General features: G+C 39.7%; 2 protein-coding genes across 4 annotated transcripts; one reads left to right on the top strand and one right to left on the bottom strand.

Annotated features, from left to right (window-relative positions):
• Positions 1-384: 384 nt before the first annotated feature.
• Positions 385-1716, top strand: LOC121911687 (cytochrome c oxidase subunit 5B, mitochondrial). The gene is made up of 4 exons (XM_042433441.1): positions 385-545; positions 1143-1213; positions 1284-1383; positions 1475-1716. Exons 1-4 carry the CDS (start codon positions 446-448, stop codon positions 1585-1587), a joined length of 384 nt encoding a protein of 127 aa, XP_042289375.1. The 5' UTR covers positions 385-445; the 3' UTR covers positions 1588-1716.
• A 491-nt stretch (positions 1717-2207) lies between these two features.
• Positions 2208-15372, bottom strand: herc4 (HECT and RLD domain containing E3 ubiquitin protein ligase 4). 3 transcript variants are annotated; one of them, XM_042433437.1, is made up of 24 exons: positions 15256-15371; positions 12777-13054; positions 12533-12692; positions 12364-12440; positions 12050-12271; positions 11857-11948; positions 11171-11301; positions 10848-11002; positions 10408-10484; positions 10178-10302; positions 10000-10059; positions 9297-9408; positions 7785-7974; positions 7529-7701; positions 7306-7425; positions 7113-7211; positions 6836-7003; positions 6418-6561; positions 5789-5955; positions 5497-5563; positions 5317-5399; positions 3811-3994; positions 3329-3431; positions 2208-3214 (listed from the first exon to the last, which is right to left on the bottom strand). In XM_042433437.1, the coding sequence occupies exons 2-24, from the start codon at positions 13000-13002 to the stop codon at positions 3006-3008; spliced, it is 3144 nt and encodes a 1047-aa protein (XP_042289371.1). In that variant the 5' UTR covers positions 13003-13054; positions 15256-15371; the 3' UTR covers positions 2208-3005. The 3 variants fall into 3 exon arrangements, with proteins under 3 accessions (XP_042289371.1, XP_042289372.1, XP_042289373.1); XM_042433438.1 differs by lacking the exon at positions 15256-15371 and having other exon boundaries at positions 12777-13406; XM_042433439.1 differs by lacking the exons at positions 2208-3214; positions 3329-3431; positions 3811-3994; positions 5317-5399 and having other exon boundaries at positions 5738-5955; positions 15256-15372.
• Positions 15373-16098: the final 726 nt, after the last annotated feature.

Genomic DNA, 16098 nt, shown 5'->3' with positions numbered 1-16098 from the left:
ACTAACTTACTAACTGTACTAGCAACCAATAACACCAAACAGTGCAACACGAAAGATACTGTGAACTAAGAGATTCTCCTCTCTCTCTCTCTCTCTCTCTCTGTGTGTAATGACTTTAGCTTTTTAATTTGTTGTGATACTTCCTGTTGTGTCAGTGTCTCCCCCAAAACAAGAAAAACGTTAGGATCTCTTAGTTGTTCAGTAGGACTAAGTAAATAAAAACAGAGCCAATAAAACAATAACTAAGCCTATTATGATTTTCATCATTTCTGTATATGACATTTTACACCTGTTCCTCGTGCTCCCCTCTGCCTTCTCATTGGGTAGCGCAGCTGTATTTCTGTTCCTATTGGCCTGACCACCTGTCGCTCAGACGGTTGTCGGGTCATTTCAGTCCACTGCTCGGTGTGTCAGGTCATTCTCGGTACCTGACAGTGAGACCAGGATGGCAGGACGGTTTCTCCTTCGAGCTTGTTCAACAACATTGCGGCTGAGGAGCCATGTGGCGGCTACACGGTCACACCGTGCCATGGGCACCCTGAAAGGTAAAATACTGATTATTACCGACGGCATAAAGCCTGTTTAAAGTGTCAAACAGTCCTGCAGACTGCGGTGAAAGCGCAGCTGTCCGCGCTTATAAATGTGTATAGACAGGGAACTTGAGGGGGTTACACCGATAGTCAGTATTCAAGCTGGTATTTTTAGTTTATTGCGCAGTTAGGTGGCTAAAACGCTATACCATACATGACGTCTGTAATATATTAACTAGCTGCCACTGGTGCTGTATTATATACAGATGGTAGATAACAGTTTTGTTTATTCGCTGAAAATATAAACTGTTTGTGGTCACTTTATGTGCTGTAAAATTATTGTGTACCACCGACATGCGCCTAAAATGTTTGAATCAAATAATGAAGGTCATTTGGATCATAACTTGTGGAAAGGCCTCTGATAGACCCACCTCCTTTGGCAGGCGTCTGTTGGTGTGGTGCCAGTATCCTGTTAAGGGACAGTACGTTGGTGTGGGTGGTGTCCAGTGCCCGTCTGTAATGTGCATAGAGTACAAGCTGGCATGACGACTTTGAAGGTGGTTTCCAATTTATAATGGATCTTTATGTAAAGCTTTGCTATATCATTTTCAGGAATACCAACAGATGACGAACAGGCCACTGGACTGGAGCGACGTACCCTGCAGGCCTTTAAACAGGGAAAGGTAGGCTACTGTACATGTAAGTATTGTTTAATTCTCATACAGTATTAACTTATCTATGTTCACACTACAGGATCCCTACAGCATTCTGAAGCCGAAGCAGCATGCTGGAACCAAGGAAGACCCTCACATTGTGCCGTGCATTGGAACCAAGAGGCTGGTGGGCTGTCTCTGTAAGTGATGTTTAGTAAGGGAAGAATCTATTGGTTTATTATCAATGTGTAGATGACAAAACCAGGATGACCATAATATAATTCTCTGCAGGCGAGGAAGACAACACAGCTATAGTGTGGTTCTGGCTTCATGAGGGAGCCGGCGAGCGCTGTCCTTCCTGTGGTTCCCACTATAAGTTGGTCCACCACGAGCTGCCCCATTGAAACTGAGTTCATCACCAAAAGCTCTGTACAAATGGGACATCATCCTTATTTGCCTCCTTCATGGCCATATACGACAATGTCTGCATATCATTTCACATGTACAGTTTAGCATTAAAATGTATACCTGAACTGGATTGTCTCGATAGAAATCTGTTGTTAGGTTCTTAATAAGCGAACAGATTAACACCCATCAAGCTGTGACAAAGGGTAAGTAAATCTATAAAAGCCGAAAATATGAACTATTTTCATTGATATGGTGTATGATGAAACAGTGGAAATAATGCTCTGGTTTCAGTTATGTTTGCATTACACAGTAGATAAAGATTTGGCTTATTAGCTGGAGTACACATCATTTGAAGAGCATTGTCTTGTCTATCTACGACGTTTGACCCTTAACTGTAACTCCAATGGATCACTGTTATATTCCCACTCAGTATGTAGCTATGGAAGACTAACAGTATTAAAAATGATTGAAAACTCTTTATACACCTGCAGACAGTCCCAAGATGGTTGGTGGGTGAATGTATAAAATGTAAATAAGAGGGGAAAAAAGCCAAATACTGTAACGTAAGCTCAAATGTAATCAATCAATCAGCATTTTATCCCAAAAGTAACTCACATTTCAGTGGCTGTACTTAGTTTTTATTTGTGGATTAAAGCTTACAGCCAATAAAATCCACTCAGCATCTAAAGCAAACGCTTTGCACTGCTCTTTCTCAAATGTCACAACAGAATTTATGTCAAACATAATGAGTCAAACATTTAATGCACAGGGGGTGGACACAACATAATTAGTTCCTGCAAAATACAGCGTAATTCACTGCAGTAGCCACGGAGCAACTACTACCACAGTGAAGCTTAAAATGTAAGAGAGAGGTGTTGATTTAAATCTGGTCATTTTTGAGGCCACAGTGTTTTCTTGGATTAGTTTGAATTCTTGGATTAGTTACATTTTCCACCAGTATAAACATGACAGAAACATCTCACTATTACATTGAATTGCATTACAAGCTTCAGAAAGGTAGGGCTACTGCATTTCATTATATTTTACAGGTATTTATGTTGCTGTGTACATGCCCTGTACTGTACATAACAGTAGTTTGCTTCATCATACTTGACATATCCAAACATGAATAAAAGCGTATCTACAAGAGCAATATCAAACGTGAATCGGCTTGTAATAGCGCAACAAATACTGTGATGGCATGGGAAAAAAGCTGAAAAATCAAAGTCAAGATTAACGTCTAGACATCCAACTCTTACATCACTTCTAGTGTCATGTGGCCTCCTCCTTTTTCCAACCAGTGTTCATTTCCTATAGCAGAATTCAGACACAGAAGTCTGCTAAACAAAAACATTTGGGAATGTGGTTGCCATCAACAGTCTGGACATGAGGTTCCAGCCATTTCTGTGCACTATCACGCAAGATTAAAGCCTTGATTGTGATCTATAGCTTGTAGAAGCTTCTCGCGGAGTGTTTCTAGACTCGTGTACTTGGGCAAGTCCATCAGGTTGAAGCAGGTGTGTGCAACAGGTAAGTAATGCTCCCCTCCACCAGTGGGCTGGATTACCAGTTTCAGGCTTTTCATGCCCAAGATGGGTATGCGATCACTTCCCGTGAGGAACACTGAAGAGACAAGAAACATCTTTGTCACTATTACACTACTGTGTCAATTCACCTTGTTAAAGCAACAGCTTCTCCAATGTTTTTAAAAAATCATATACGGAGAGCAGCACTTACAGAGAAACTGTTTCTTCTTTTCTAAAGGAAGATTGTGGAACACTTCCCAGAAGAGCCTGATGGTGGGGTGGTCAGTCCAGTACTCCCCTTTATATTCAGTACTCTGAAAAATGAAAACAAAAATGATTTGTACCATTTAAAGTTACTTGGCCCACTTCGACAATTTCCGGGGAAATGTGTATGTTTTTACTTAAAACTGGAGGAGTTTGCATGTATAAATACATTCATGAATCACCAATAGATGACATATGTGAGATTACAAAAAAATGATTATAACGTACTACTATAACGTGTTTTTTTTTTTTTTTTAATTAGCCAAGAGTGGAAACATTTATTTAGCTCTAGATACTTAGTTTTGTAATCATGTGTTGTATGATAGATTGATTTTGATACAAAACCAAGAATATCGTCCCTTTCTGAAGATTATTTTACAAAGCTTGGAAATTAATCAGTGAAATATTTTTGTTTTTATTTGTCAAGACCTTTTCAAGCTCTGTCCAGTCGTAGTTGGTGTTGCCAATGACCATGGCCTGCAGTTCGTTCGGCTGGAACAGCTCCAGAACTTTCCCACCGCACACCTTGTGAAAGCCTGCATAGAAGCACTCAAACAGTGGAGCCACTGATGTGTTGAAAATGTAGTCTACGTATGCATTGACAAAGTCTTGCCTAGAGAAAGAAAAAAAAGACAGCAACGAAAAAGAATATGATTTTTGTTAACATCAAATGAGTGGATTGCTAAAGCTGAAAGAGTTAATCAAACAAAAAGGAGACCAGAGTGAATCTTGAGGTGAAAGGATTCATTGGTTAAAGGTTAGGAACAACTTAACAGAAAAATTGAATAAAAGCTCTAAATAGAATTCAGTGGAGACTTAATATTTACAAAGCGCTATCTTGGAATATCTTTAATATGCTGCACCTTAAGGGCTGCTTACTCTCACTGTATACTGGTGTCGGCAAATGCCTACATGGACACCACTACCAGGTCAGGAAAAAGACAAGATCATGCAGCTGAAGAGCTAGAGAATGACAAAAAGCTTCAACCATGTCTCTTGAAATGCTAGACTTCTCTCTTTGACTCACTTTTTGTCCAAATGTTACATAACACACTAAAACTATAAAGAATGCACTCTGCACTTATGTTGACAATATGCTATTTTAGCAGTGGGTATCCAAGATACAACTTAACTATTTTGCACTATGTGAAACTTATACAAGCTTACTTATAAGTATTCTTAATTTATTCATAAATTAAGGCTAAAACAAGGCCAAGAGTCCACAGCCATGCTAGCAACTCTATGAGGCTTTACTCAGGCACAGAGGTGCGTTGAGTGAAATGCTAATGTCGGCATGCTAACATGCTGATAATGATGATGCTAACATGCTGATGTTAAGCAGGTCAAATGTTAACCATATTCGCCATCTTTGTTTAGCGTGTTGTTAACATGCTTTGCTATTTAGTATTTAACACAAAAGTACTAGTGAGGCTGATGGAAACGTTAGTTTTACAGAAACTTTGGTCATATTTAACTGAAAAAACAAAAATATTTTTCTGATTTTGGAAACTTAAACCTACATTCACTGATTTTTTTTTGGTCACTTGAACTTGAATGCTCCATTAAGTCAACCAGCTAATCGCTAAGGTGAGCATGTAGTGTACAGTGGGGGTTTTTTAAGAGCTTTTTCACTCAAAACAGCTGCCTGTTGTGGCCAAAAATGACGCTATGAGAGCGGTGAGAGTGAACCAAAACAATAAAGTTGCAGTCGGGCAATTAAACAATGAGCTGAAACTCGCTATAAAGCTCCATAAAGCTGTCTCTTGATTCATTATTATTATAACAAATATCTGTTACAGCTGCTTTAGTAAACCTTCCTCTAGTGAATCATCAGGCAAATGCGTTTCAAGAGAATATCTCCTAAACCATTGAGTCACAACAATTAAACAATATTGCTATTGGTTAACATGACATCCAAGAAAAGATTGATGTTACCTGTTTGATTTGTTAACATTGATGTCTTCACCATTAGGCACTAGTTCCAAAACCTCTGTGGCACCATAGTTTTCTTCTGTGATCTGAAAAAAATAGACATTGTTTTTATTTTGCTGATTAGATATGCAGATATCACAACTATTTCTATACTTAATGCTCCACAGGAGACACTCATCTTACTGTGAAGTTCAAGCAAAAGGTTTCCTCAAGGTCATCTTCTGTGTAGTCCAGTAACTGCTGCAGACTCCTAGTTTAAGAGGAGACAGAAAAAGAAACACATCTTTTACAATATACTTCTTTAGACAATGGTACTAAACACTACTTCAAAAATCTTCTATTAAACACAGTGTGTGGTAATATAATTGAAATATTTAAAGAAAACATTTCAGATTCAGCAAAGGCGATACTGAGGTAAACTGACATTCATAAACATGATAAATGGAAACCTCAGATGACTGTTCCTTGATCTGACCTTCCCACATCTGGCATTAACTCTTTCAGGTCATCTAAGGTCGGCTTCCTCTTCAGGAGCTTCTTGTAAAGGGCCACCGGGAAGTTGAGCTCCACTATTGTGAGATTGTAGATGGCCAGACCACAGATGACACCGATGAGGTTGAACAAGTCAATGTCCTCAAAAGTCTGGAAGGAACAGTCAGAAATTGTCAGATGGAGTAACATTGTCTACTTTTAAACATTGACAGTTTCCACGATAATGGACACAAGTATGCTTTAAAATCTATCTATGAGTAAAGGCAAACAAATAATTAATATGAATTTACAGCCATTTGTCTCTCTCCAGCCATTAAGCTAGTAAATACAGTTACACATTGGTTTATTATTAGAACCTTACAATCTGTGCAAAGCCAAATAACATGTTTACCTATTAAAAATCTAAATAGAATTAGAAAGTACTTTATTAAGATTTGTTAAGGTTACATTTGTCTAGTTGACTCCAAACAGGATATGCCATTTAAATGTAATAATTCACATAACACCACTTCAGTATCCCCATTATTGAGAATGTTTTAGAGTGCACTTACACATAGCCAAGTGATACTTTAGCAGTGTGAGGGTATGAAGGTGAATCACACAGTAAAGTACCTTGTTTGAAAACCAGATGAGCCTGGACTCCTCGTGGTAACGAAACATCCCATATTTGGGATCCAGCAGCTCTTTCATGATCAGGAGGAAGAATTCCTTTCTCACGCCTCCCGCATCAACCGCCTCTTCTCCGACAAATATCACCTGCCATAGATTTTTGACATGTTAGCAAAGATACAGCACCTTTTAGGACTTAATCTAAATGACAACACACCTTTGTAAACGTGTGTTTTGGCTAAAAATGAGCATTTTTCTGCCCCCTCTGGTCAAGTTTCAAGCCTCTTTCACCTCTAACCACACCCAACAATGATGTCACTGTGCCCAAACCACTGGAGGCAGCAAAAACAAGATTTCCAGGGGAGGTTTAGTTGCTAAAAAAAAGAAATAATCACTTTTATGAAATAGCCAGTAATTTAACCTTGAGTGGTTTCTTGTAGTCAACATTCTTGGACTTCCTGAGGACTTCCATGGTGTCTCCAACAATATTTTCCCTCCGGACGATGAGGATGAGGCATGGATTTACAGATTCCACAGCGGGCAGGAACATGGAGCTGAAGTTTTGCATCTGTGCCTGGTCCACTGCCATCTATCAATATAACAAGGGAATAATGAGGTTTTCAGTTATAATAATACCTTTATTATGTTTCAGTATCGAATGGGGGACAGCAAAAACATGCTTTACTACTGTGCATTACCTGCATTTGTATGACAGCATCAGTCTGAAGTAGTGTGGTCTTTGCTTGGGCATCAAAAACAAAGGGATACCTGCACAGAGTCACCACACCATCATGACCCTGAGGACACAGAGGCATAAATTAATGAATCATAATGATGACTAGACAAATGTAATGATGTGAAAAGTGGAACCGACATCAACAGTAGACTCACCATTGGGTACATTTGCCTCTGAATCCATGTGACGTAGTCATTTCTGATGTCTATCAGGTCATCCAGTTCATGGATGTAGAATTTATCGTACTGTATGATGTGTCCTGCTCTCTCACTCACCTGTGGCGACAGGAAAATGGATGTTATCAACAGTTCTTCAAAAGCACTGCATAATGTAGGACTGCTGTGGTAACACAAATCCATGGGTTTTCTCATTGCTCACCGTGTGCAGGATCTCCAAGAGTCGGAAGGATGTGTCCAGGAAACAGGTGAAAATTCTCTGCTCTACTGATGGAATGCCCACCTTGTGCATCTGGAGCAGATACACCACCACCTCCTTGTACAACTCGACCAGCCGCTGGAAGAATGGGGGTTCAAATGTGGACCACCAGTTTCCTGAAGGAAATACAAGACCAAACATGCTGTGAAAAAAGATGTGCTGCAAAAACTGCATGCATGAAAATTGTTCTTCGTCCTACCTAGCACCTTCAGTGGAGCTTCTTTCAGGCTGATGAGTGATTTGGCAAATTGGATAGCGATGGTCACGTAATTTTTTCTGTCACTGAAGAGAGGACATTCAGGGAGAGTGAGGTAGAGTCTTAGGGCTTCAATGTCTGGAGGAGAGTTGCTTAATCTGGGAATCAGGTTCTTCTCCAGACTTGCAGCAATCTGAGGGTGACAGAAGAAAGTATGTAGGTTTGTTAAGGTATGGTAATAATCTGAACCTAATTGGTCACATGACTCAGTGCTTGTTTCATAATCACCGTGATAAAAGGAGGTGGTGGGAAGTATAATACATGGTGCCACTGCAAGAGGAATTTGTGGCTGTGTGGACGGGGACTGTTATGTACATTTACAGCATACTAGTGCAGTGTCTGTTCAAAATATGTCAGTTTGGAACGGGCCAATTGCTTATTATTTCTTGAGAACCACACAGATGTGTCAATTAAAAGAGTAAGGATTTAATTAATTAAATGGTTTCAATCCAGACAGAGATTTCACCTAACTACCTAACCTTTCCAACTAAGGCTGAACCGTAGAAGCAAGCATGGGCTAGTTTTTCTTCCCCCGCCTCTCTTTTTTCTCCTATGTATGCTCATTCGTCTCTCTTGGGCAGTTTAACTGAGCGAGGCACGTGCCTTTGTCCCGCTCAGCAAGTCAGAGCCCAGAAGCCCCGCCCTGCTGTGATGTGACGGTGCTGCACTCAGATACGGTGCTGAGCAGCTCGCTGTTTGCTTGTTTATTCAAAATTTATTAATATTAAACGCGTTGCGTGTCCAAATTGCATCAAAAGAGCGTCTGTCTCCTCAGTAAATCACCTGTTGAGTGTTTGCTGGTTTTTTATTTATGCTTTAACATAACCGCCGTGAAACAAGCAGAAAATAACATTGTCATTTCTGTCATTCACAGGCTTTCTCTCGCTCAGAGAAAACTATCCAGCCTGTCTCTCTGTCGCTCGCTCGAGCTCTCAGGGCACTCGCACTCTCTCTGTCTCGTTCGAGATGAGTCAGGAAACCCACAACAAAGCCTAACTTTTAACGTTATCATATGAAGAGGGATGTTGTCCCCTCGTCTTTCTCATGGCAGGGTTGTACAGCTCTGATCATGAAGTGCAGTCGCAGAGCCCAGAAGGCCCGCCCCGCTGCAGAGCGCTGCGGCTGATCACTTGTTTATTCAGAGTTTAAGTTTATTAATATTAATCATGCTACTTGTCCAAAATGCACCAAATTTGACACAGCACTCCCTTTGTTCCCCAGCAACGCACCTGCCAAGTGTGGAGTCAATAGGATGAATCGTTTAAGAGATATGTGAAGGACATACAGACACACAGACATACAGACAGAGATTCCTTCCTTTAGTAGATAGATATACATCATATGTATACATATTAGTATAATTAAATATCATTTTGACACTGTAGTGGGGCGACTGACAGACATATAGCATGGATATGGTGCACCAACAAAAGCATCTATTTTGTGACCACTGACCTGCTGAGCGATCTCTGGGTGATCTTGCTGAATCACTCTGTGAAGCAGGAGACGAGCCATGTTCATATCAATCCCTGAATATTTACTGCTGGTACTGTAGTGATCTGGATGACTGTGTAAAAGAGAGAGACAGTTAATATGAGAATATACATGTAGCGTTCCAATAAAAGAAAAAAATATAAAATTACCCCCCTCCCAACCTCTACATAGATGAGGGGGGCTGAATATTAAACAAACCAATACAACATCACCACTGACTGCAGCTCCATACTACAACATAGCATTGAATTGAAATGAAAGTTGTTGTACTGGGTTGCATTAGATCACTGCTTCCTAAACTTTTTAAGACCACACCACCCCTTTATAATAAACATTTTATTTTAAGCGTGTTGCTTTACTGTAACAACCGGCAACCATGCATTGTCATTAGCTGAGGTGTTACTGCATAATAAACATTTTTAATACAGTGAATTTAATAATTTTCACTTATTCTGTTTTAATATATTTGAAAACATAACAACACATAATTAATATAAACATCACCTCAATTTAACATGGTGAAATGATTTTAAAAACGCACAATAAATGTAGATTGACATTAAATGATTTGCGGCAATAGTGAAAACAAAAAGTCTTTAGCAATGAGTTAAGACTTTTGGACTTAACTGTTGATGAAAATTGACTCCACTTTAAATGTGATTACCTCGTAGACAGAAACGATCCATTGAGGCAGCTTGCTGAGGAGAACACGTGGTCAATCTCACTAAGGGAATCATAAAAGGCAAGTCATTAGTGTGACCATTATTCACAACCAAGAAATTACGGCACCATGACAACTCGTCCAATAACATTAGGTCAAAGTTCTTGTGAGGAGACATTACTTGGAGACTTCTAGTGGGAGTCTTCCTGGTGAGTGATGCAGCCATTTTTGTATGATATCCTCATTCAAGGTGCAAAGTCCTCTGTTGGGGTCTCGTATCCTCACGTCATCCATGTTCTGTAGGTTCTACAACATAAAATATTAAAGACTTTTTAAATGTCTGAACTTACGTGAGCAAACATTAACTGAGGTCTCAAAATCATCAGAAAGCATGGGTTTATGAAAACTTACATTGGCAGTGCAATAGTGAGCAAAGCTCTGGTCTCCTCCAGCATAAATCCTCTTGACACAACAGCTCTGTTGCATGTCTGTAATGCAACGTGACAAAAGCAAGAAACAAATAACACAGATAAATGAAGAGGTTACAATGAGTCAAGTACATGTAGAGTCAAACCACGACCATGCAACAGTCCTCTTAAAGGTCTATCAAGTAATATTTTTGAAATGTACATGATATGAAATGACTTCCTGTAATGTAAAATGCTTGCCAGCACTTCAGATTCCAGTAAGAATCAACTTGCTTGGAGCTTTTTGCAGCTCCTTGTTTAAGTCTAAGTGGTTCAGTCATAATGGCTCTCACCCCTCCCAATATATAATGATAGTTGATGTTTCTTTCTGCCCTTTAATCCTTCAGAAATCTCTTAATGCAGCTTTAATTCACTGCATCTCACCTGTCTCTGTTTGAGAACTGGAGGCTACCCAGGGGCCTTTAACAGGGGCGGGGCTTTTTCTGTTGCAAGTAGAGCGTGTACCGAGTTGCCCATTACCTCCAAGCCCAAATGAGTCCATCTTTCCACATGAGGGCGTGAAGGCCAAAGTGTGCTGCCTGTAATTACACAGTCATTTGAGAATTGTAAGTTGTTTGGTATTATTTCAAATCATCCCATCAGACTAACATTGCACGCTGATTATTTCATATTACAGAATGTGCATTGATATGTGAACGCCATGTCTTACATTAAATTCGCTGAACAATACACATAGGACATTTTACCTTCCACATGCAATCTGCGTGACTACATTTCCCATGAGCTCAAACACTTTCCTAGGGTTGATTTCATGGTTTGTAGAGTTATGTCCAAGCTGTCCGTATCCTCCTGCTCCAAATGTAAACACACCTCCTTCCTGTAAAATCAGCAACACCAGTTATTCTGACCTTTTCAAGGACGAAAGTGCTGCAAGGCTAAAGGTTAGCAAACACTGCTTTTTACAGGGTAGGGCAGGATTAGAGAACACATAGGATTTAATCAGGTTTGTGATTTCAATCAAATTATTCCCAAAAGGTAACAGCCAACTAATATTACATGCAATTGTAACAGAATTTTGTCTATTTTAGTTCTGTCCATCATTCATTTTATTTATGACAGCATTACTAACGAGCTTAATTGCTGTGATATGGGGTTATTTAAAAAAGAAGATTACATAGTAGATATCAAAATGATTACCTAAGTTAGACCCTAAAGCCCTCCATTAGATTGCTCTTTTGTACAGCTATGTTAAGTGGAGTCCATGTAACCCCATATCTCAGCAATTCAGCTGACCAATAAAATGTAATCAGAGCTAATGATGGCCAAAACTATACATTTGAGGCCCAGGTGGTAAAAAAAAAAAATCTACCACCACCACCAATCACACACACCGCAGCAGGTTTGACAAATAACCAAAAAGTATGTAACTTACCTTGGTCAGTGCTGCCGTGTGATCTTCTCCACAGGAGATGTAAATCACTCTCTGCGATCTAAGTGACTTCAGCAGTGCCGGGAAACACCGATCTGAAAAAGACCTTCAAACAATTAGTCTCAGTTTAGGGCTTGAATGCTCACTCGCAGTTTAACATTTGGATCACCCATGACCCTTTTTTCCCCCCCCTCACCATTGCGGTCATTGAGACCCAGCTGACCAAATTTGTTGCACCCCCAACCAAACACGGCTCCTGAGAGAGTGAGGGCAAAGCTGTGAGCGCCACCCGCCGATATCTGAGCAAAAGGAATGCCCTGCAGAGACTGTACGATTTGGGGTGTGGATATGCTCTGTCCATTCATCCCCAGCCCAAGTTGTCCGTATCGATTCTGGCCCCAGGAGAAGACCTGGCCCCCTGTGAACAGAGAAGCGTTGAAAAAGGATTCATGTGAAGCAAACATAATCAGTGAATAAATTTGCATTATGTGCGTAAAAACCACCCCCTACCTCTTGAAAGTGCATGGGAGTGCCAGTGCCCACAGGCTACCTGAGCAATTTGAACATCTGACAATGTCTTGATGTTTCTAGCATTTTCAGAGAGAGAAAGGGATTAAAAGTGATTTGTTTTGTTGTTGTTGTTTGTAAGACAGCATCTTAACATAAATTTCAATTTCACCTAGGCACACGAACACATTCTTCAAAGTTATTTAGGCCCAGCTGCCCATCTGAGCCCAGACCCCATGAGAAAACCTGCCCTTTGTCATTCAGGGCGAGTGTATGGGACTCTCCACATGACACCGCCACTATGATCTGTGCATCCAGAGCCACAACCTGTTCTAATAAAACACAAAGACAAATGTTTATGTGATGAGTCATTTTGTGTCATCATGATTTAATTTTTTTTAAAATTTAAAACCAACCTGGTTTCTTTCTGCACTTCTCATGTCCCAGCTGCCCCAGGTCGTTGCAGCCACAGGTGTATACTGTCCCATCCTCCAGCAGGAAGGCGGTGTGTCTGCGGCCACACCCCACATCACACACTTGCTTCCCGTGGAAGAACTCACATTTTCGTGGCTCAACCACAATCTCTTCATCAATCCCACCCAAGCCCAGCTGTCCGTAGGAAGCATTGCCCCAACACAGCATTGTAGATCTGCCTTTTGGCTACAACTCACTCACGCCAGCAGGATCTCCGTCTCTGCAGAAACACGAGACACACCTCGGCCACTTATTACACCCTCACAGACCTCATTCAGACCTCCATAGTTTCAGTTGCAGGATGCACTTAGAGCTGGTGTCACCTAGCAAGGCAAGTTAGCCAAATAACGTTACAGCTTGAACACCGTTATCTCTCTGTATAAAACAGACGCGGGTTTGTGGTTGATTAAATTAATGTCTGCAGAGTTTAACGACATACAAAACAACAAAATGATGAACTCGTACCAGGCCGGGTAAAATGTAAACAGATTAGCTAAGTAAGCTACAGTAAAAATGAACGGCTGTAGCGGAGTTAAGTTCGCGACAATCACCTAACAATACATACAACTTCCGGTTTGTGCGCGTGGCTTTCCAAATTAAAGCGAACAGTTCTAAAAGTGAGAAAAAAATGACACATTTCTGTTAAGATTTACATTATATTTCTGTATTCAAAACGGAATGTTATCAGATCAGTCATCACCGTTGTACCTTGACCAAGTTAATTACATTGCATACAGTACTTTTTGGGTTATTTATGGGTTAAACGGACACATAAAAAACAAAAATCTAAAGGAGAGCATGTTAAAGTAAAAACACTTATTTCCAATATGGTCCCAAGATATTAAAAGACAAAGAAAAACATGAATAAACACAAAAACATTCAACAATATATTCCTGAAATCCAAAAACAAATCACCACAATTTAAGAAATTAAAAAATAACTCCCACATCAGAAGACAAGGACAGCTGAAGTAACAGTGTCATTGCAGATTGCATTATAAATCTGTGACCCTGTTCCATAAAAAGTCCTAACCTGTTTCCTATAAGCCCCTCTCATATTTAAAAACTGGATGTGTAGCAGAGGGCTGTTCGACAACATGGAACTGGTGTAAAAAAGTAACTTCTGGCTACATTTGCTTTATGTGAACATACGCTGGCCCTGGTATGATTGTTATGCTAATTATGGACCACTGTTAACTGCGAAAACAAGTATTGAGGAGCATTGATAATATTGTACATATGAAGCAGCTTCTGTTGTACTCTGAGCTGTAGTGGCAGCAGTCCTACTCTTCTCAATTCATCACTACCAAAGTGAGTTCGAGGGGATGCATTTAACAGAACAGAATATAAAATACTTTATTGTCTACTTTTTGTGTGCAAAAGGCAGTAATATGTGTTTGGCTTGCATGTGCAGAAATCTGCCATTAACAAGAGTACATTAAAACACATCCAGACAGAACACATTAAAATACAGCTACATTAAACTGAGCATCGGGTACTTGATGGACTGAATCAGGGTTAAATAAATAGATATAAAATGCTGCTGTGTGCTGAGGTAGCAGGCTGGCTTCAGAAAGTCCTTAATGATTAAGATATTTTATGGCTTGAAGATGTTTTTCTTTGCACAGAGGTCTCTGTTCCTAATAAATACAGAATAATATTACTTTGCATCACATGTAGTTTGCTCCTAAATTTAGCTGTCAAACCGTTAAAGGGGTGTTACACTGTATTTGGTGACCCATCAGATTCTGTGACCTTCAGTGCTTGAATCCTTTACTTAAGTAAAAGTATCAATACCACAATGTAAAAATACTGCATTACAAGTAAAAATCCTGCCTTTAAAATCCTACTTAAAGTATTGAAGTAAAATTACTTTTTTTTTTTTTTTAAAATTCAGCAGAATTATACTATACAATACTTTTAATTTCGTACTTTAAGTAAAGTTAGCTGGTAATACTTCTATGCTTTTACTTAAGTAGGATTTTAAATGCAGGATTTTTACTTGTAGTTAAGTATTTTTACACATTGTGGTATTGATACTTTTACTTAGGTAAAAAGTACTTCTTCTAACATAGCAGGTCACAGAATCTCATGGGTCACTAAATTCGGTGTAACACCGGTGTAACCACTGGCGGTAAACTGTTTAAGGACACAAACTATACTTAAAGTTCACGACACGTGGTTACGTTGATATAGCACGTCTTTCCTTTAACAAGCTATAGCATTCACACACTGTAGCTGAGAGTTCATTTATTATATTATTATTTATTTTAGGTGCCCGCCTAGTATCGCACACTCACAGACGTCTTATTTCTTTATCTTTGTCGAAAGCGTGTTAACAAGTTACAGCTATGTCTATGTTATCTATAACACGAGTTTTTACCTCCTTAGACGGGTATAAAGCCAAATAGAAAATCTTACCAAACCCGCCAGATAAAGTTACTGTTTTCCAGCGCACATTTTCAGTCCTTGCTGTCAAAAGCCAAGTGAGAACTTGATTATAAAGAATCCTGTCAACAACTGCTGAAGAAACGTTATTTTTTTTCGCACCCGCATTCTGCGAAGACCCGCCCTACTCTGCCTCTGATTGGCTCTGATCCTGACACTCTTACCCTAATCCAACCAATCTCACGCTTCATGCCTAGACCTAACTGATCAAACCAACGAAGGCAACGAGTACTAGCCAATCAGAGGCAGAGTAGGGCGGGTCTTCACGGAATGCGGGTGTGGAGAAAAATAAGGCTGAAGAAACACGCGTCAAGTTGACTGTACTGTAAATGCTCATTACCGGTGTGTTGTTTTAGAAATAGAAGTACTAGAGAGTGCAACCATGTTTTCCAATTTTAATTAAACTTAATTAAAGTTTTTAATAACTTGTTCGGTATATACAAACATAATGGAACACAAGACCAGTTGTTACAGTAAATCAATGAAAGATAAGTAACAGAGCAAACAGAAGAAAATAAAACAAACTAAATCTGGGCAAACAGAATTAGCTACAAGAACAGTAAAAAAACAAACAAACAGTAAACTATGGAGACCAATGGAAAAATAAAACATAATAGGGCACCATGTGTCAATAAGTGGAGTAACACATTTTCCTGAAAAAACAACAACAAATTGCAGGAATCTGTGCTTCCTGTTAGGCTCCTTCCTTTATATACATCAGAAAATTAGCATTACCATTCAGCAAGATCTAGTGTTGTCTGGCTCTTCCAGTTGCGGAGAATAATCCCTGAAGCAGCAATGAAGCATGCCAGTGCA

Source organism: Thunnus maccoyii, chromosome 14, assembly GCF_910596095.1.
Source record: "Thunnus maccoyii chromosome 14, fThuMac1.1, whole genome shotgun sequence".
Taxonomy (NCBI): domain Eukaryota; kingdom Metazoa; phylum Chordata; class Actinopteri; order Scombriformes; family Scombridae; genus Thunnus; species Thunnus maccoyii.
The sequence above is the reverse complement of the archived record's forward strand: the minus strand, read 5'-3'. Positions and strand labels throughout refer to the sequence as shown.